The sequence below is a fragment of the Pseudoliparis swirei genome, chromosome 5 (assembly GCF_029220125.1).
Source record: "Pseudoliparis swirei isolate HS2019 ecotype Mariana Trench chromosome 5, NWPU_hadal_v1, whole genome shotgun sequence".
Lineage (NCBI taxonomy): Eukaryota > Metazoa > Chordata > Actinopteri > Perciformes > Liparidae > Pseudoliparis > Pseudoliparis swirei.
The window spans coordinates 4,739,173-4,755,261 of record NC_079392.1 but is presented as its reverse complement, the minus strand read 5'-3'; the positions used below and the strand labels follow the sequence as shown (position 1 = coordinate 4,755,261).

General features: G+C 42.1%; 1 protein-coding gene across 3 annotated transcripts in view; it reads left to right on the top strand.

The window, feature by feature from the left end:
* The window catches only part of ddah1 (dimethylarginine dimethylaminohydrolase 1), an 88,065-nt gene that overhangs the window by 49,189 nt on the left and 22,787 nt on the right, over positions 1 to 16,089 (top strand). For all 3 annotated transcript variants that reach the window (XM_056414232.1, XM_056414230.1, XM_056414231.1), the window contains exon 3: positions 13,364 to 13,463. In XM_056414232.1, coding sequence (XP_056270207.1) covers positions 13,364 to 13,463 — 100 coding nt within the window. The remainder of the gene's footprint in view (positions 1 to 13,363; positions 13,464 to 16,089) is intronic.

Sequence of the window (16,089 nt, the reverse complement as noted above, 5' to 3'; positions counted from 1 at the left end):
CGTCCTTCAATCAGCGGATCGACGGTTCGATCCCCGGCTTGGCTAGTCCACGTCGATGTTTCCTCGGGCATAGAAAACCCTGTTAGGCTGGTGCCACCTTTACAGCCCCTGCCAACAGTGGGTGAATAATGGTATATCGTGTTAAAATGCTTTGAGTGGCTCGGAAGACTAGAAAAAGCGCGATACAAGTACAGTCCATTTACCATTCACTGCTGAATCCTTGCAGTATGGATACTTCCACGTGGTTCTCTTCTAATATACTGTAAAGGCAGATCCTTGGATCCATCCCAGCTGTTTCACATTAGTACCTGACCTCCTGTTTCTTGCTGGAAAGGAGGGAAAGAAAATCTTTCTGGGAAAGCCCTTCATTAACATTTATGGGAAACCTTTTGGCCCACCTTGTTCATTTTTTCCTTTCAAGATTAATAACACACAACCTTTTTCCACATTCTTTCCATACTCGCCCCTCCCATACATCTAATTTCACATGGCTGTTTTGGGAAATCCCTCATAATGGGCAGTTAGTCTGTACTTTGACTGGCAAACTCTGCTTGTCCTCCCCTTTGGGACGAAGTCCATCGCATTCTTTGGAAATCGTGGGTGTAACCGTGTGGTATGATGGTGTTTTCTTTCTGCAGGACGCACTGGGTTTCCATGCTGTTTTTAAGTGTTCTGGACAGAGTGAGCAACCGCTGGAATAACTCAACAATGAAAGGAATGCAGATATGAAAATACATATAGATAGATTTTCGCACTTTTTTACCCGCAGATATTCAGAACATCATCCGAGCACATGGTGGGAGGAATTGAGGGAAGAGCCATTGTCAGTCACACTCCTCATATCCAGTCAAACTGCTCCGACTCTGACTCCCCTTATCCTCCCTTCTCTTTGCTGTGGCTTTCCTGACCTCTTAGCCGGGGGTTCCTCTTTTCTTTGAGCAAGTCGGCACTATATACACTAAGCATACTCCTCTGCGTGGGAGTGAAGCGAGAGTGAGGGAAGCCTTAAAACGTGACTCACCCGAAACCTCCGCTTCCTTTTCGTGACCTTTCTTGTAGCTCTGTGCTCCCTGCTTTACAATGCACTAAAAGCCCCAAACAGGAAAAAGCCACGGAAAGGTGAGGCTCCGGGACCATATGTATCCAGACAAATCTCTGCCGAGTGTGTTTTGTTGGACACTCCGTTCTCTGGCACACCTTGGGGCCTCACAAATGTTGAAACAGCTTAAATATGTCGGAGCTCTGGGTATTTTTACTTTGGGCTTTCCATGGGGGCCTCAAACTCGTGGAACAAAAACAAACACAATGGGGATTCCTACTGGAATCGCTTCAATTGAATCATCTTTGGTACACGTGACAACGCGTGCCAAGTTTTTGATTCTCCAAGGGTAATGGGAGTCGGTTAACCGCAGCGCTCGGAAAGCCTGACAAGTTATAGGAAATGACTTCTGGTGACAGTTGTCAGACATTCAACTTTCCATTTCAACTGCTTGTTCCCTTTGTCAATCTAAAACCATATGCACTTCTACAAAACCGCCCCTGGCAGATGTCGACTGAAGCATATTACCATCTTACATCGGTTTATCCTGTTTCCCAATGTCAATCCCGTACAGTCTGACCAAATTGTTCAACAAAAGCTTCTGGAAATTTCAGTTTTAGCTCCATTAAAGGCTGGTTTCTCTCAAATTACTGTACACGTTTCTTTTTCTTGTGGGGGATGTCACTTATACGAATCAAGAAGCTGTCCCTTTGATTCGATGTCCATATTGTACAATTCTTTAAAGCTTATTTTTTTTCTTTTGGGATAACTGGAATTGACCTGTCTTGACTTGTGGTATTAACCCATTTACTGCAAATAGTAATTATCTTATTTGGCCAGGTCCAATTTCTCCATCTGAGGTATCTTCTGCAACAGAGATGATGGAATATTGTATTGTTGGCTCACAGAATGAAAAAAAAAGCAACAACAGCTTGTTTTTCTAGAGACAGTTTTCCTGTTTCTCAGGATAATCCACTCAACACAGACAGTTTTAACAGAGACTTCTAGAACGTAGTTCCGATGAAACACAGACCGCTGTAGAATATCTACAGAAATCAGGATGTTGTTTCTGGAAAGAGATGTTTTTGCTTTTAACTTTTTAATGTATTTTGTAGCGCTTCCAGCAACATGAATCTATTTTCTCAAATAGTATTAGATTGTTACCGGTGGCAAAATATATGTATATTTTTTGTAATTTGAGTAAACTCGCAAATTATGTTTACTTTTCATTGTTCTCTGAACATTTATATATGTATGTCGGCGTTTTGCCAATTTCAAGACATCCTTTGGCTTCCATTCATTTCTCTACAGTATGTATATCAATGAACAAACAAGTAATTGATTGGAAAATACCTTACTGTTTCATAATGATTGTTATTTGAACAAATACAGAGGCATACTTGCACAACTCAAGTAGGTTTCAATGAAAATCCGATTTATGATTTTATTGTTCATGTTGTTTCGAAATAAATAAACAATGGATATCTTGGGGAAATCCATTAATTTTTTTCAAAATATGGTTTGGCATGGCCTACATGTACATCATGTACTAACACTGTTTTGTCCTTTAGGCACTGCGAACACTTCAGTATTGTGGCCCTCTGCTCACACACACACACACACACACACACACACACACACACACACACACACAATGTGCTCACCTTGACCTCCCAGACTCGTCACCCTTTACTAGAGACGTGGGTGGTCCTGTGTCTGTCATCCCAGTTAGGCCCAAGGTGGTGATGCGTACGGTTCCCCACTCGGGTTTCCCTGTCGGAAAAAAAAATAAAGAAAGGAAGACGAAAGGCCATAGAGCATCTTTCATCTGTATGTTTTTCTCGATATGGCTTTTCCATAAACTTTTCCACTGATAAGGCCGTTAGTGTTTTATTGCTTGGGATTACAACATCAGTTAAACGGCTCAAGTGATAACCTCAGTTTATCAGAGAAAAGCTGAAGAGCTTCATGACATAACAAGAGTGGAACAACCTTTGACCATCTTGCACTCACAATGCAAACATTAGGCTCTAACGATATTTACTATTTCACAAATTCTTTCAGTATTTCACTATTTTTCTCCAATTGATGTCTAGCGAGCAGGACATCTTGGTTGTAAAAGCTGTTTATTGGTGTTGCTTGTCGGTGGTTTAGAGCCGCGCGACCCGGAGAGCGATGCACGCTGTTCTTCTCGAGTACAAACAACAATGGCCGACCTCCAACGAGCCGGCATAGCAGCAATGCTTGCGGAATTTGCCAATTTCGGCATGAATTCTTGGTAATGTGTCGTAAGTATTCCCCACTATAGAAGCTACATTTTTTTAATATAGTGTTTTGATGTTTGGTAAGATATTATTTGTAAGACCAATGCAGCCACGGGAAGGAAGGGTGATCTGTAATTCTCTACGAGGTAGGCGAGTTTATTGGCTTTGCCCCTCTTGTTTGGGTATAGACGTCCAGTCAGGGGGTCAAACCCAATAAACACAGAGGAGTCGGTGCCGAGTAGAGACATATTTACCGAAGCCCCCTTTGTTTTTCCCCCCACGGTGGAAGCTAGCATCCATTCGAAAAAGCAACGGCCTCCATCCTTTTTGCTTTCCAACGGTTCCTAGCCTGCAGCTCTTCTGTATTTGTGGAGCCATCGCAGTGAGAGTCGGGCAGCAGACACATTCTGTACATCCCTGCTGATTGGAGCGAGCTTTTTATTAGCCCTGGCAGAGACTCATATTTCTGTTTATTTCTACAGTACTCAAGCTCTGCTTGTGTGTCTCTAGGTGTTACAGTACAAGGTAATACTGAAGTTACTCATTTATTGATTGATGAAGTTTCTCAATAATTTCTCTTTACATTGCCTTCCTCTTTAACTGTTGCTGCACATTTGACAGTTGCTTATCATTCCGGATGTATTTGCTGACCTCTTTACTGATAAGATGATCTTGGTTAAGAGGGTTATCTAAGAGTGATTTTACAAGCCTTACTCAACACAGTCCATAATTGGTCATATTTGTGTAAGAACCTCTGCAGTTACAAAGTGTATCAGGAACAATGCCGCACATGCACAAGGATGTATAAGAGGTTTGATCATCATCTCGGCTTTAAAGTGGGACCAATATAGATCATTGTTTCAATCTCATGGATGTAGATAGTTTTATATGTATCATCACCCCAGGAGCCAAATTGAAACCCATGCTCACTGAAAATTCGTGTTGAAATATTATTTTGGTATTCTCTTTCATTTTCAGTTTCCATCAAAAATAAAAGGGAGTAGCTTATGAACAGCCGTTGGAGCGTTAACATAAAACTAATTCCGAAAAAGTATTATGAATCCCTACACAGCCACTCAACTTTTTTTATTTATTTGTAATGACATGCAAATACCTCTCACACATCCTAATGCTTTTGAGAAGCAGAAGACAATCAGATGCATAGTGCCCTGCACTTCTACTTTCTGTTCCTCACAATCTTTTCAAGCGATCCGTGTGATCTTGGCCCGACTGCAATCTCTCACCATTCAGACGGCTGTAAATGTGTCCAAGCGGGACTATGGTGTGGCATTTTTCCTCCTCGGAGCCCTGATATCCTGGGAGCCCCGAGTGAAAGCAGTCGTTTCTGGCTGAAACAACTCTTTTACTGAGGCGACCTGCCAGATCTTTGTGGTCGATGTGGTGCGAGGGGGGGGGGGGGGGGGGTCCTCCAGATCTGCTACTGTTAACTGTGCACGCCTTCACATTGACCTACTTCTCAACATTAATGTAATCCTAAAACAAGGAGGCGGGGGGGGGGGGGGGGATGTCATGGCTCGGTTAACCGCAGGTATGTTCCAACATACACCGAGGACTTGTTTGGATAACACAAGGACAGGCCACACCGAGGGTTTGTTTTCTCTTGGCTGCCTCTAAATGAGATCTTGTCATTTCTTACTTTTTGTTCCAGGCTGTGAGAGTGCAACGCTTTGCAGTGACTTCCCTTTAGGAATGCAACATTTTGACCACCATGACAGCATCAGACTATGCCCTCTTTTTTTTGTCCATGTCTGCCGCTTATACAGTACCTGTGTGACTCGTGTTTGAGTGCCTTGTGCAAACTTCGTGATTACTGTTTCTGCTAGATTGACTGGAAATAAATCCGTAGGCACTGATTTCCGATGAAAAGACGTGGCACTTTAAGATGTTTTCTGTGTGCATTTATTTTCTGTGTGGCTGTGCGATTGAGTGTACGATTTGAATCTGCACCTTCTGTAGATTGTCTCCCTCATAGCTGCCATGTATTCAGTCCTTCAGGCCCTGCTGCGCCTGGAAAAACCTTCTACAAATCTATAATTTAATCAAACATACTCCTTTTAGCAAATACAGGGAATCATGTATTTGCTTGCTCCATGAGGTCAGAGATGTAATGCAAGAAAGGTTCAGATAACCTTCTATACCTTGTTGCAGCATAATTGAGATTTGTGCATTTATGACCAATTCCATTTGTTCAATTACCCTGAAATAGAGCCATTATTCCATAGTCCACTGGTCTTTGAACTCTCCTCTGCATTAGGCGTCTGCTACTTCATCTGTTACGATCATCGTCTGTGTCCTGGATGTCCAGACAAACCCTTTAGCTATGACGCACAAGACTCGATGTTCGGACTTGTACCCATATGACGATACAAGCAAGTCACTTTTTGTCTTTAAATACAGCTCTTTAACCCTTGTGTTGCCTTCGGGTCATTTTGACCCGATTCAATATTGAACCCTCCTGTCGCCTTCGGGTCAATTTGACCCGATTCAATGTTTAATGTCGGTGTTCTTTCGGGAGTCAACAAACAAACATAAAGTACCTCACACTTAAACTTGGAAAACAATATTAATTCTAATAATTTTCTGGAGATTTTAATAGCTGGGGTCATATTGACCTCAAGGGTAAAATATGTTAGTAAATATAAAGGTAACAGGAGGGTTAAACATTGAATCGGGTCATATTGACCTGAAGGCGACAGGAGGGTGAAACATTGAATCGGGTCAAATTGACCCGAAGGCAACACAAGGGTTAAATGAATAGACTTCACGTTTGTGTCGTGTTTGCGTTGATGTATTTTTTAGGATTCTATAAGAGGCCTCAAAGCTGCAGTCGTATAACGTTGTGTAGTGTGAAGATCCACTCGTAGTGGTGACCATAACTTTCACTTGACTGCAGATAACCTCAGCTTCATGGATACTTGTATTGTCTTTCGTTTATTGTTTGGGTTTTACAAGCAACAACGTTACTGTTTTCAATTACTCTCGCTCTCATCAAACCAATTGTTTTTTTACATAGTTATCAATCCCGAGATTGCGGAGACCAAAACTGAGCTAAAAGGCGAATGATTTACTGAAGTTTGATTTTCCAGGATACAAAACCTCAGATATTAAGGTTGTACCATGCCTGCTAAATGTAGATAGGCTGTTGGTTCCCAATCTTTGTATACCATGGCACCCCTTCAGAGGACATGCTTTGTCCTGCCCACCTAACCCCAATATAACAGGTATAAATGTACACGGATGCGTATCAGTTTCAGCAATTGTGACATAATCAGTGCCTGTGTTGCCTTTACCAACCAAACTGCCTGGCATTATATGCCCATTAATTTCATATAATTCATACATTTACAAACACGCAGCTGATGAGTGCCATTCAAAGAGGTTGACCTCCTTGCGCGTGAGGCTCGGAGGAATGCCGTGTCCCCATTATGTCGGAGCGTGGGACTCTGTTGCCTGGTGTAGGGAGGCTAGGATGACCTTCAGGAATGCTTTTGTCGTGTACTCTCTTGCCTCTCCGAATGCACCGTGCTCTATCAGACCGGTGGCCCTTTTTTGTTGTTGCAGAATGCGATATCAACGGGTACCAGGGGTGAGAGAATGGAGAAGGGGTCCATATAAAAAGGCCGTTCTCGCTCTGCTCAGTCTCCTCTGTCCTGTGCTGCAACAGCAGGAATGTGTCAGGCAGGCCGACTGGATCTCAGAGCCGACAGCCCTTTAATGAATTTTGAAAAAGGCCTTTTTTCATTCAAAGCAGGCTGCGAGCTAACATCATGTCGCCTGGCTAAGCACCGAGGGGGGAAAGGAGGAGAGCGTAGAGGAGGGGAGCGTCGACGGTTGGTGGGGGGGGGGGAAGTAGAAGGAGGTGCTGGCAAAGTAAGTTGGCACCTGGGCAGGTGGGGGTATTGGATGTCGCTCACAGTGAGAGATAATAGGCCACTCTGCATTAGAAGCCACTCTCGGAGCATTCTTGACCCCTGCCACGAGGGTCTAAAGAGAATAGAGGGAATGTGAGAAACAAAGAAAGAATGAAAGTCAGTGAAGGAGGAGAGGATGAGAAAAGGGCCAGAGAGAGAGAGAGAGAGAGAAGACAGAGCTTCTAAAGACCCCTTGAAAGAGTCGTTTGTTATTTTGGGAAATGTGCTTATTGCTTTCTTGCCTGGAGTTAGTTAGTTGGTTAACATATTGATGCCACTCTGAGGTCTGTATGGCAAACATGGTTCTACAGTCAGTTAGCTTAGCTTTGCACAAACCACGAGACAGGTTTCAATCAGTTTAAAGGAACAGCGTGTTAGGGGGACTTATCGGCAGAAATGGAAAATTATATTATTGATATATTCTTTTTAATGCACCGGAAAATTTAAAAAAAGATCCTCTTCATTGAGCCGGCCGCCATGTTTCTCTTGTATCCCAGAGTGGACGAACCGAACACTGGCTATAGAAAGGGGCCAATGCACATTTTTTTCTGATTTTGGATCGGCCACCGTGGTTCTCCTACATGCTGGGCACAAGGGAGTAGTTTTAGTTGGTTGCAATCTGCAACCTCACCGCGAGATGCCCTCAAATCCTGCACACTACACCGTACACAGTGTATTGAGCTTTACTGTATTCCACCTTTTGTCACAACGATAATGAACACAATGACTATCACTCGAAAGTGAGGTATGTCTAGGTCAATACTCAAAGACATATACCTGACATTATTGATTGATCGACCTAAAACCTGATAGCTGTGCCCAGGTGATAGATTCACCCGTCTGTGAATGCAATATGAATCACATGCGGAAACATCAACTTAAGTCGTTATCTTCTGTCATTACCTTCGCATTGAAAATGCCGGAAGGTTATGTTTTGATCGCCGTGTATTTATTTATTTATTTGTATGCGTGTTATTCGCAAAACTCAAAAAGTATTGAACCGAATCGCATGAAATTTGGTGGTATGATTGTTTATTATCCGGGGACCAGTTGATTAGATTTTGGGATCGATCGGGTCAAAGGTCAAGGTCAAAGGTCATGAACAGGTCAAAATCTTTCGCAGAACTCAAAAAGTATTGAACCGAATCGCATGAATTTGGTGGGATGATTGTTTATTATCCGGGGACCAGTTGATGAGATTTTGGGATCGATCGGGTCAAAGGTCAAGGTCAAAGGTCATGAACAGGTCAAATCTTCTTGAATCACATGGAATTTGGTGGGATGATTGGTTATTATCCGGGGACCATTTGATTAGATTTTGGGATCAATCGGGTCAAAGGTCAAGGTCAAGGTCATGGAAAGGTCAACATCTTTTTTTACCATAGCACGATACATTTTTGTCCAATTGGCATGCAACTAATGCCAAAATGTTCATAATTCAATGCCCAATCTTGTGATATGCGAAGGTATGCGCTCTACCGAGTGCCCGTTCTAGTTAGCAGTGTGTCTCCAGGAAGCTGTCAAGGACTTGCATAGCATGCTAATTGTTTTATCATGGTTACAGCACTTGATGGTCTGCCACAACCTATAGCAAAACTCATCAACAACCACACATTGTATTAGACTGATGCAGATAGCTAAAGAATAATAAATTAGACTTATATGTCATTTACAGTTTATTTTTAGACAGTTTTTTCGAAAATGGTGTGATCCATCTATTCAGCTATTGGCTAATTGACGAACGTTTGTTGATGACAAACAATGGAAAACTGATTAAAAATGCTTTTCCGTTGCAAATAAAAATCTTTCAATGATTTGTAATGGGTCATGTCAGAACACAATGCTAACTTCACCTTGAATTGGTTGTGTGATTGCAGGAAAAATATGCAATCCTGCCAACAAGTATAAAGGTTATCTGCTTCAACGAATCGGTGCTTCTGCTACAGCATGCTGATGGCAGCATCAAAAATATGCTGTAAACTACATGAAGAATGCAGGTTAGGAGTGTGATGGAGTCAGGAGGGTTTTCTTGGCTTACGTCAGACTGCTGAGCCAATGAGATACTTGTAGCTGAGCAGGTATATCCCTTCATGGCAGCTGTAGTCTTTGAATACTTTCAGTTCAAACGAGACAGGACATCATTTGTGTTTCTACGCAGTCCAAATCCCCATTGGGTTGGGTGGGATTTTGAATTCATGCAAAATAGACCAATTCCCCTTTTTGATCGATTATATTTGCTAATTTCTCTTGATAGTACAACTCAGAACATACATCCTGTGGCCAAAAAGTGCCTTTAAAATCCAGCACAGCCCCTGCTTACCTGTCCAATTATTTGATTTTGGCACAGGCCAAAAGATAGCCGGGGGTGTTGCTCAGCGGAACTGGTTCTCAGCCACTGCCTTCCAAACGTTTTGCAGGTATAGACTGGAAACAGTGGCTGAGAACCAGCTCCACTTAGCAGCACACCCAGCTGTCTTTGGGTGGTTATTCTGATTGTTCTAAACTTGATAAATGACTTTTTGTCAAATTCAGTTTCGAGTTATCTTTGACAAAATGAAGTGTTCTGTGTGTACTAAATCTCTCAACCAAAATGGCAAGCTACATTTTTGCGGGGGGGGGGGGGGGGGGGGTCTATTTGGGAAGACTGCCTCATTGATGTTCTGTACCACACACACATACGCAGCTATCACTCTGTTGTCTATGTATAGGCACCATGACATTTCACATAGTGAGGAGGGGGCCGAAACCCCAACTGAGTCACATCACCTCCAGTGACGTCAGAGGAAATGCCAGCGAGCTGAGGCAAAGAGCTGGTTCATACCGTCCTGCAGATTCCTGGGCAGACGACCACTGTGATAGTAGAGGCTCCAGTATGCTACAGACGGAAGAAGAAAGGAAAAACGCTTTGGCTGATTACGGTGATGGAGACACAGACCAGCCTGTATGATGATCAGGCTTTTTAGGAAAGGAATTTTCTCTTATATGTGTTGTATATGATCTGGACAGGGTATTAAACACACGTTTCCTGTCCTCCAGCTTTGTTCTGCAAATCGTGTCTCACTGATGTCACAGACATCCAGACAAGATCGTCGTCCGTGCTTGAAGTGTTTGAACTGACTTGGCTTTTTCTCACGAATGATGAATCAGTCGTTTCGCCGGAATCACCCGCCTTTTTCTCACGAATGATGAATCAGTCGTTTCGCCGGAATCACCCGCCTTTTTCTCACGAATGATGAATCAGTCGTTTCGCCGGAATCACCCGCCTGTGGCCAACTGAGATTACCTCATTAATGGGATGATAAACAAAACATCAAAAGCAAAAGTTCTCTCAATCATCTGGATCGTTTACGTCCTCGGAATCTGACTCAACCTTTTATTTGCCACCCGACATACCAATAAACCACACTAAATGAATAGCAGAAAGTTCCTTGGCGGTTTGCTTGAACAAACAATGAAAATGAGGAGGGATTAACTGTTACCAATGCGTAATATGCTGCCGTTACCGTCAAAGCTTTTAGGAAACCACTAACGTATTTGTGAATCCATTGGAAGGACGCTGTGCACTTCATGGTTGACAAGTAGAAAGATGAGCAGAATTCATGCAGTGAGGATGAAACCTAGAGGAGGAAAGTTGGATTACATTTCTGTCTTTTGGAAAGCGAGTGCTATTGTGGTTGTGGGCCATTGAGCCTTAAGGTCCTTATGACAGAAGCAGTCATGAAAATAAACAGCTTCTTTTATTGAATATACTATAATATATATCATATATTTGCTGCAGACAGACCTGGGTCTCCGGGAACCGGTCTCCTTAGGTGTTTTTAAAAATAGATTGAAAATATTGGAGGGAAATTCATCTAGCTGTAGATGTTTTATATGACGGAGGTATGTGCTCCTGTGTGAGCTGGGTCGTGTTGACTTGAGTCTTAGTTTTGGTTTTATTCATGCTGTGGTTTTTTCCCCCGTTTAAAAAAAAATATTGTCTGTCACTGTTTTATGTTGTATTGTATGGAACTTTGTGTGACGTGCTACTGCTGCTGTCTTGACCAGGACACTCTTGTAAAGGAGATTTTTAATCTCAATGAGGCATTTCCTGGTTAAATAAATTAAAATAAATAAAATATACACTCACTAGCCGGATTATTACTCTATAGCTAGCAAAAACGAACACAAATATAACGTCTAATATAACAGTCCTGCTTTATTTGTGAGGATGCAGTGTGTGGTGCTGTTGAACTATATTGCATTATAACGTTATTTAGCCTAGCCTCAATAATATACATGGGGTGGACAAAATAGTAGAAACACCTTTTATCTAGGGCCATGACAGGAGGCTGGCTCACCAGGCAGGAGGCATCAGACACAGCCAGGTCCAATGGACCCTACGAGACGTGAAGTCACAAAGACTCCGGGGAGGAAGCAGAGTTAATACTGTGTGATGGAGAGATGGAAATTCATCCATAAGTAGAGAGAGAAGAGGAGATAGGTGCTCAGTGTATCCTAAAACATCCCCCAGTAGCCTATAGCAGCATCTCTAGGGGCGGGACCAGGTGAACCTGACTCACCCCTAACTATAAGACTATTAAAGAGGAAAGTCTTCCGTCTACTCTTATGAGTTGACTGAGTCTGCCTCCTGGACTGAAGGTGAAAGCTGGTTCCATAAAAGATGAGCTTGATAACTGAAGGCTCTGGCTTCCATCCTACTTTTTAAGACTCTACAAACCACAAGTAGCCCCGCATCGTATTATGCCATTACATATATGAATGTGTGTACAAGGACTGTTTGTTTTCATTCTTCATGTGTGCGCAGACAAGGCTTTATCTAGGAAGTTCATGCCAGTCTACCTGGATGACCTCATGGTCCGGCCTTCCACAAAGGAGGAGAAGCAGAAGCGTTGCGTTTGCCAAAAAGCACAGTGAGCGAACTGAGGTCATCGTGAGATAGCGGGCTCGTGGAAACACTGATGCTCTCGCTAGCATGGCTGGCCTTGGAAACTATCGTCCCGCGGGAACCCCAAAAACAGTCCGGTAAAAATCACACTGGGCGGTCAGACAGGAGAGCAGAGCGGCCACAGTTCGGTCAAAAGAAAATACTTTTTTTTTCAAGTTTTAAGTTCAGCAAAGAGGACACGGAGGTGAAATTCATCCCATTATATACACTACCGTTCAAAAGTTTGGGGTCACTTAGAAATGTCTTTATTTTTCAAAGAAAAGCACTGTTTTTTCAATAAAGATAACATTAATCAAAAATACACACTAAACATTGTTAATGTGGTAAATGACTATTCTAGATGGAAACGTCTGGTTTCTAATGAAATATCTCCATAGGTGTATAGAGGCCCATTTCCATCAACGATCACTCCAGTGTTCTAATGGTACATTGTGTTTGCTAATCGCCTTAGAAGACTAATGTCTGATTAGAAAACCCTTGTGCAATTATGTTAGCACAGCTGAAAACAGTTATGCTGGTTATATAAGCTATACAACTGGCCTTCCTTTGAGCTTGAAGAACAAAATTAATACTTCAAATATTAATCATTATTTCTAACCTTGTCAATGTCTTGACTATATTTTCGATTCAATTTTCAATTCATTTGATAAATAAAAGTGAGTTTTCATGAAAGACACAAAATTGTCTGGATGACCCCAAACTTTTGAACGGTAGTGTATGTTTATGTTATCCGGGATGCAGCCACGATTTTACTTTCACACCATAAGATGGGTAACCCAGAACACAAGGACAGGAAGATGCTTTTTTTAGGGTTCTGTGTTGGTCCTTTAACATACTGTACATATTATTCACATCCACTGCCATGTAAAGGTTTTAAAGTACTTTCGCCAACATTACATAATTTCATGGTTTATCTCATGTAAGTCAAAGCAACCTGTTGGGAGAGAGCGTTTTGTTTCATTGTGGGTACTGCTATCCCGTGGATACCCTCCAACTGATGTTCATGTTCTTGTTTAAAGTTGTCTGATTAGAACTAGACCGTATCATTATATTCCCCGAGATAGGGAATGCTGATTGTTTGGACCATTTGGCGGTGACATTTTTAATGTACGTCATCACAGCTCAGTCTTTTCTTTCATATCTGTGTATTTCTTGTTTTTTGTCCTTGTGGTCGTTCCAGACGGAGTCGATGAAAAGAACTCTGCAGGATCTGAATCTGAACATTGTGGAAATGACCGACGAGAACGCCACACTGGATGGAGGAGATGTTCTGTTCACAGGTACAACCCTCTCCGTTGGATTTTGCACCATCAAACAAAAGCCTTCCACGTATGGAAGCTTTTACAAAAAACATGTTTAGCTGTCACCTTTAAAAAGAGCTAGACCATTGTTACCTTCGCATTGGAAATGCGGAAGGTTATGTTTTGATCGCCGTGTATTTATTACCTTCGCATTGAAAATGCCGGAAGGTTATGTTTTGATCGCCGTGTATTTATTACCTTCGCATTGAAAATGCCGGAAGGTTATGTTTTGATCGTTACCTTCGCATTGAAAATGCCGGAAGGTTATGTTTTGATCGCCGTGTATTTATTTATTTATTTATTTATTTGTATGCGTGTTATTCGCAAATCTCAAAAAGTATTGAACCGAATCGCATGAAATTTGGTGGGATGATTGTTTATTATCCGGGGACCAGTTGATTAGATTTTGGGATCGATCGGGTCAAAGGTCAAAGGTCATGAACAGGTCAAAATCTTTCGCAGAACTCAAAAAGTATTGAACCGAATCGCATGAAATTTGGTGGGATCATTGTTTATTATCCGGGGACCAGTTGATTAGATTTTTGGATCGATCGGGTCAAAGGTCAAAGGTCATGAACAGGTCCAAATCTTTCGCAGAACTCAAAAAGTATTGAACCGAATCGCATGAAATTTGGTGGGATGATTGTTTATTATCCGGGGACCAGTTGATTAGATTTTGGAATTGATCGGGTCAAAGGTCAAGGTCAAAGGTCATGAACAGGTCAAATCTTCTTGAATCACATGGAATTTGGTGGGATGATTGGTTATTATCCGGGGACCATTTGATTAGATTTTGGGATCAATCGGGTCAAAGGTCAATGTCAAGGTCATGGAAAGGTCAAACTCTTTTTTTTACCATAGCACGATACATTTTTGTCCAATTGGCATGCAACTAATGCCAAAATGTTCATAATTCAATGCCCAATCTTGTGATATGCGAAGGTATGCGCTCTACCGAGTGCCCGTTCTAGTTTATTTATTTATTTGTATGCGTGTTATTCTCATAACAAAAAAAGTTTTAAACCGAATCGCATAAAGTTTGGTGGGATGATTGGTTATTATCCGGGGACCATTTGATTAGATTTTGGGATTGATCGTGTCAAAGGTCAAGGTCAAGGTCATGAAAAGGTCAAAATCTTCTTGAATCGCATGAAATTTGGTGGGATGATTGCTTATTATCCGGGGGCCATTTGATTAGATTTTAGGATCAATCGGGTCAAAGGTCAAGGTCATGGAAAGGTCAAAATCTTCTTTTTACCATAGCGCGGTCAATTTTTATCCAGTTGGCATGCAACCAAAATGTTCATAATTCAATGCCCAATCTTGTGATATGCGAAGGTATGCGCTCTACCGAGTGCCCATTCTAGTTAGTATTGGGTTTGTATACATTCATGCCAGGTATTTCATATAGTTGCATGAAATAGAAGGAAAGCGCGATAATAACATCCATGTGTACTTTAATTTAGCATTGTTTGGACAGCTGTTTATACAGAAGTGAAATATATACATGAATATATAGTTAAAACTTGAAGATCTATGGATTATACATCTTTCCTATAACGGATACTTTGTTGTCGCGGTTACCTTTGCTTCATCCGTTATCTTTGCATCTCAAGACACCTTATGTGTTGTTGTTTTTTAACATGATACAATTTACACATTTCCCTCTGGATTCAAAACATAGTAACAGAGAAACGATCCTCCATTCGACCTCCGTGACCTGGTTCCTCAGCACACTAAGCTGAAAAGTTTTCTGCAGCAAACATGTTGTGCACTGCATGCGCAAATAGAATTAGCTGCAAGACTCCGGGTGCCTCGTCTTCCTCTGGCATCCGACGCTAACATTTGGTAAGAACAAAACAATCGTAGCCACAGTCGTATGGCGGGGGCAGAACATCCACGTGGGTCAGAGTCTTCTACACTGTGCAGGCCGCAAGGGGGGAAAAAGCGTAGAACACTTCATTGGGTTTCTAGACGCTGGCTCTGTGCGCTCGTTCCTTCCAGCTGAAGTCGGTTTCCCATGGCAGGGCGAGAAACATTTCCTGTTGGCAGAGCCTCGGCTAAAAGCTCATTCTGTAAAGTTTCAGGATGCGAGGAGCCCGTCCCCGAGCTCAGTGTGCTGCTGCAGCCTCGCTTTCAGGCCTCTTGTCTGCGAACCCTTACCCCCTAACGCCCTAACCCCCTACCCCTAACCCCACCGTACTGACCACAGTGGGCCTTTTTTCACGGGCATGCATGAAGAACACACTTTGCTGATTGCAGTGTTTCCCCCGAATGTAGCTGGTGTTCAAGATTTTTAGACTTTATCACTTAAGACTTTCTCAAGTTTTTAGATTTTGTGTCTGTATCTCTCCAGATATTATACTAATCATTGCTCTATGATGTTCACCTTACCTTGTGTATGTTTTCAGATTGATTTCGTAGATGTGTAGTAATTTATCAAGGTAGTTATTTCTAATACAATTCCTCATAGTAGCCTTTAATTGTTTTGGAGTTATATTGTTTATGGATCTGTTGATCTGTGGCAAGCTTGCTGCATTCAATCGTCCCAACGGGCATAGAGACGTCAGTTGAAATTAATTTATGTTTTTGCCGATACAACTTA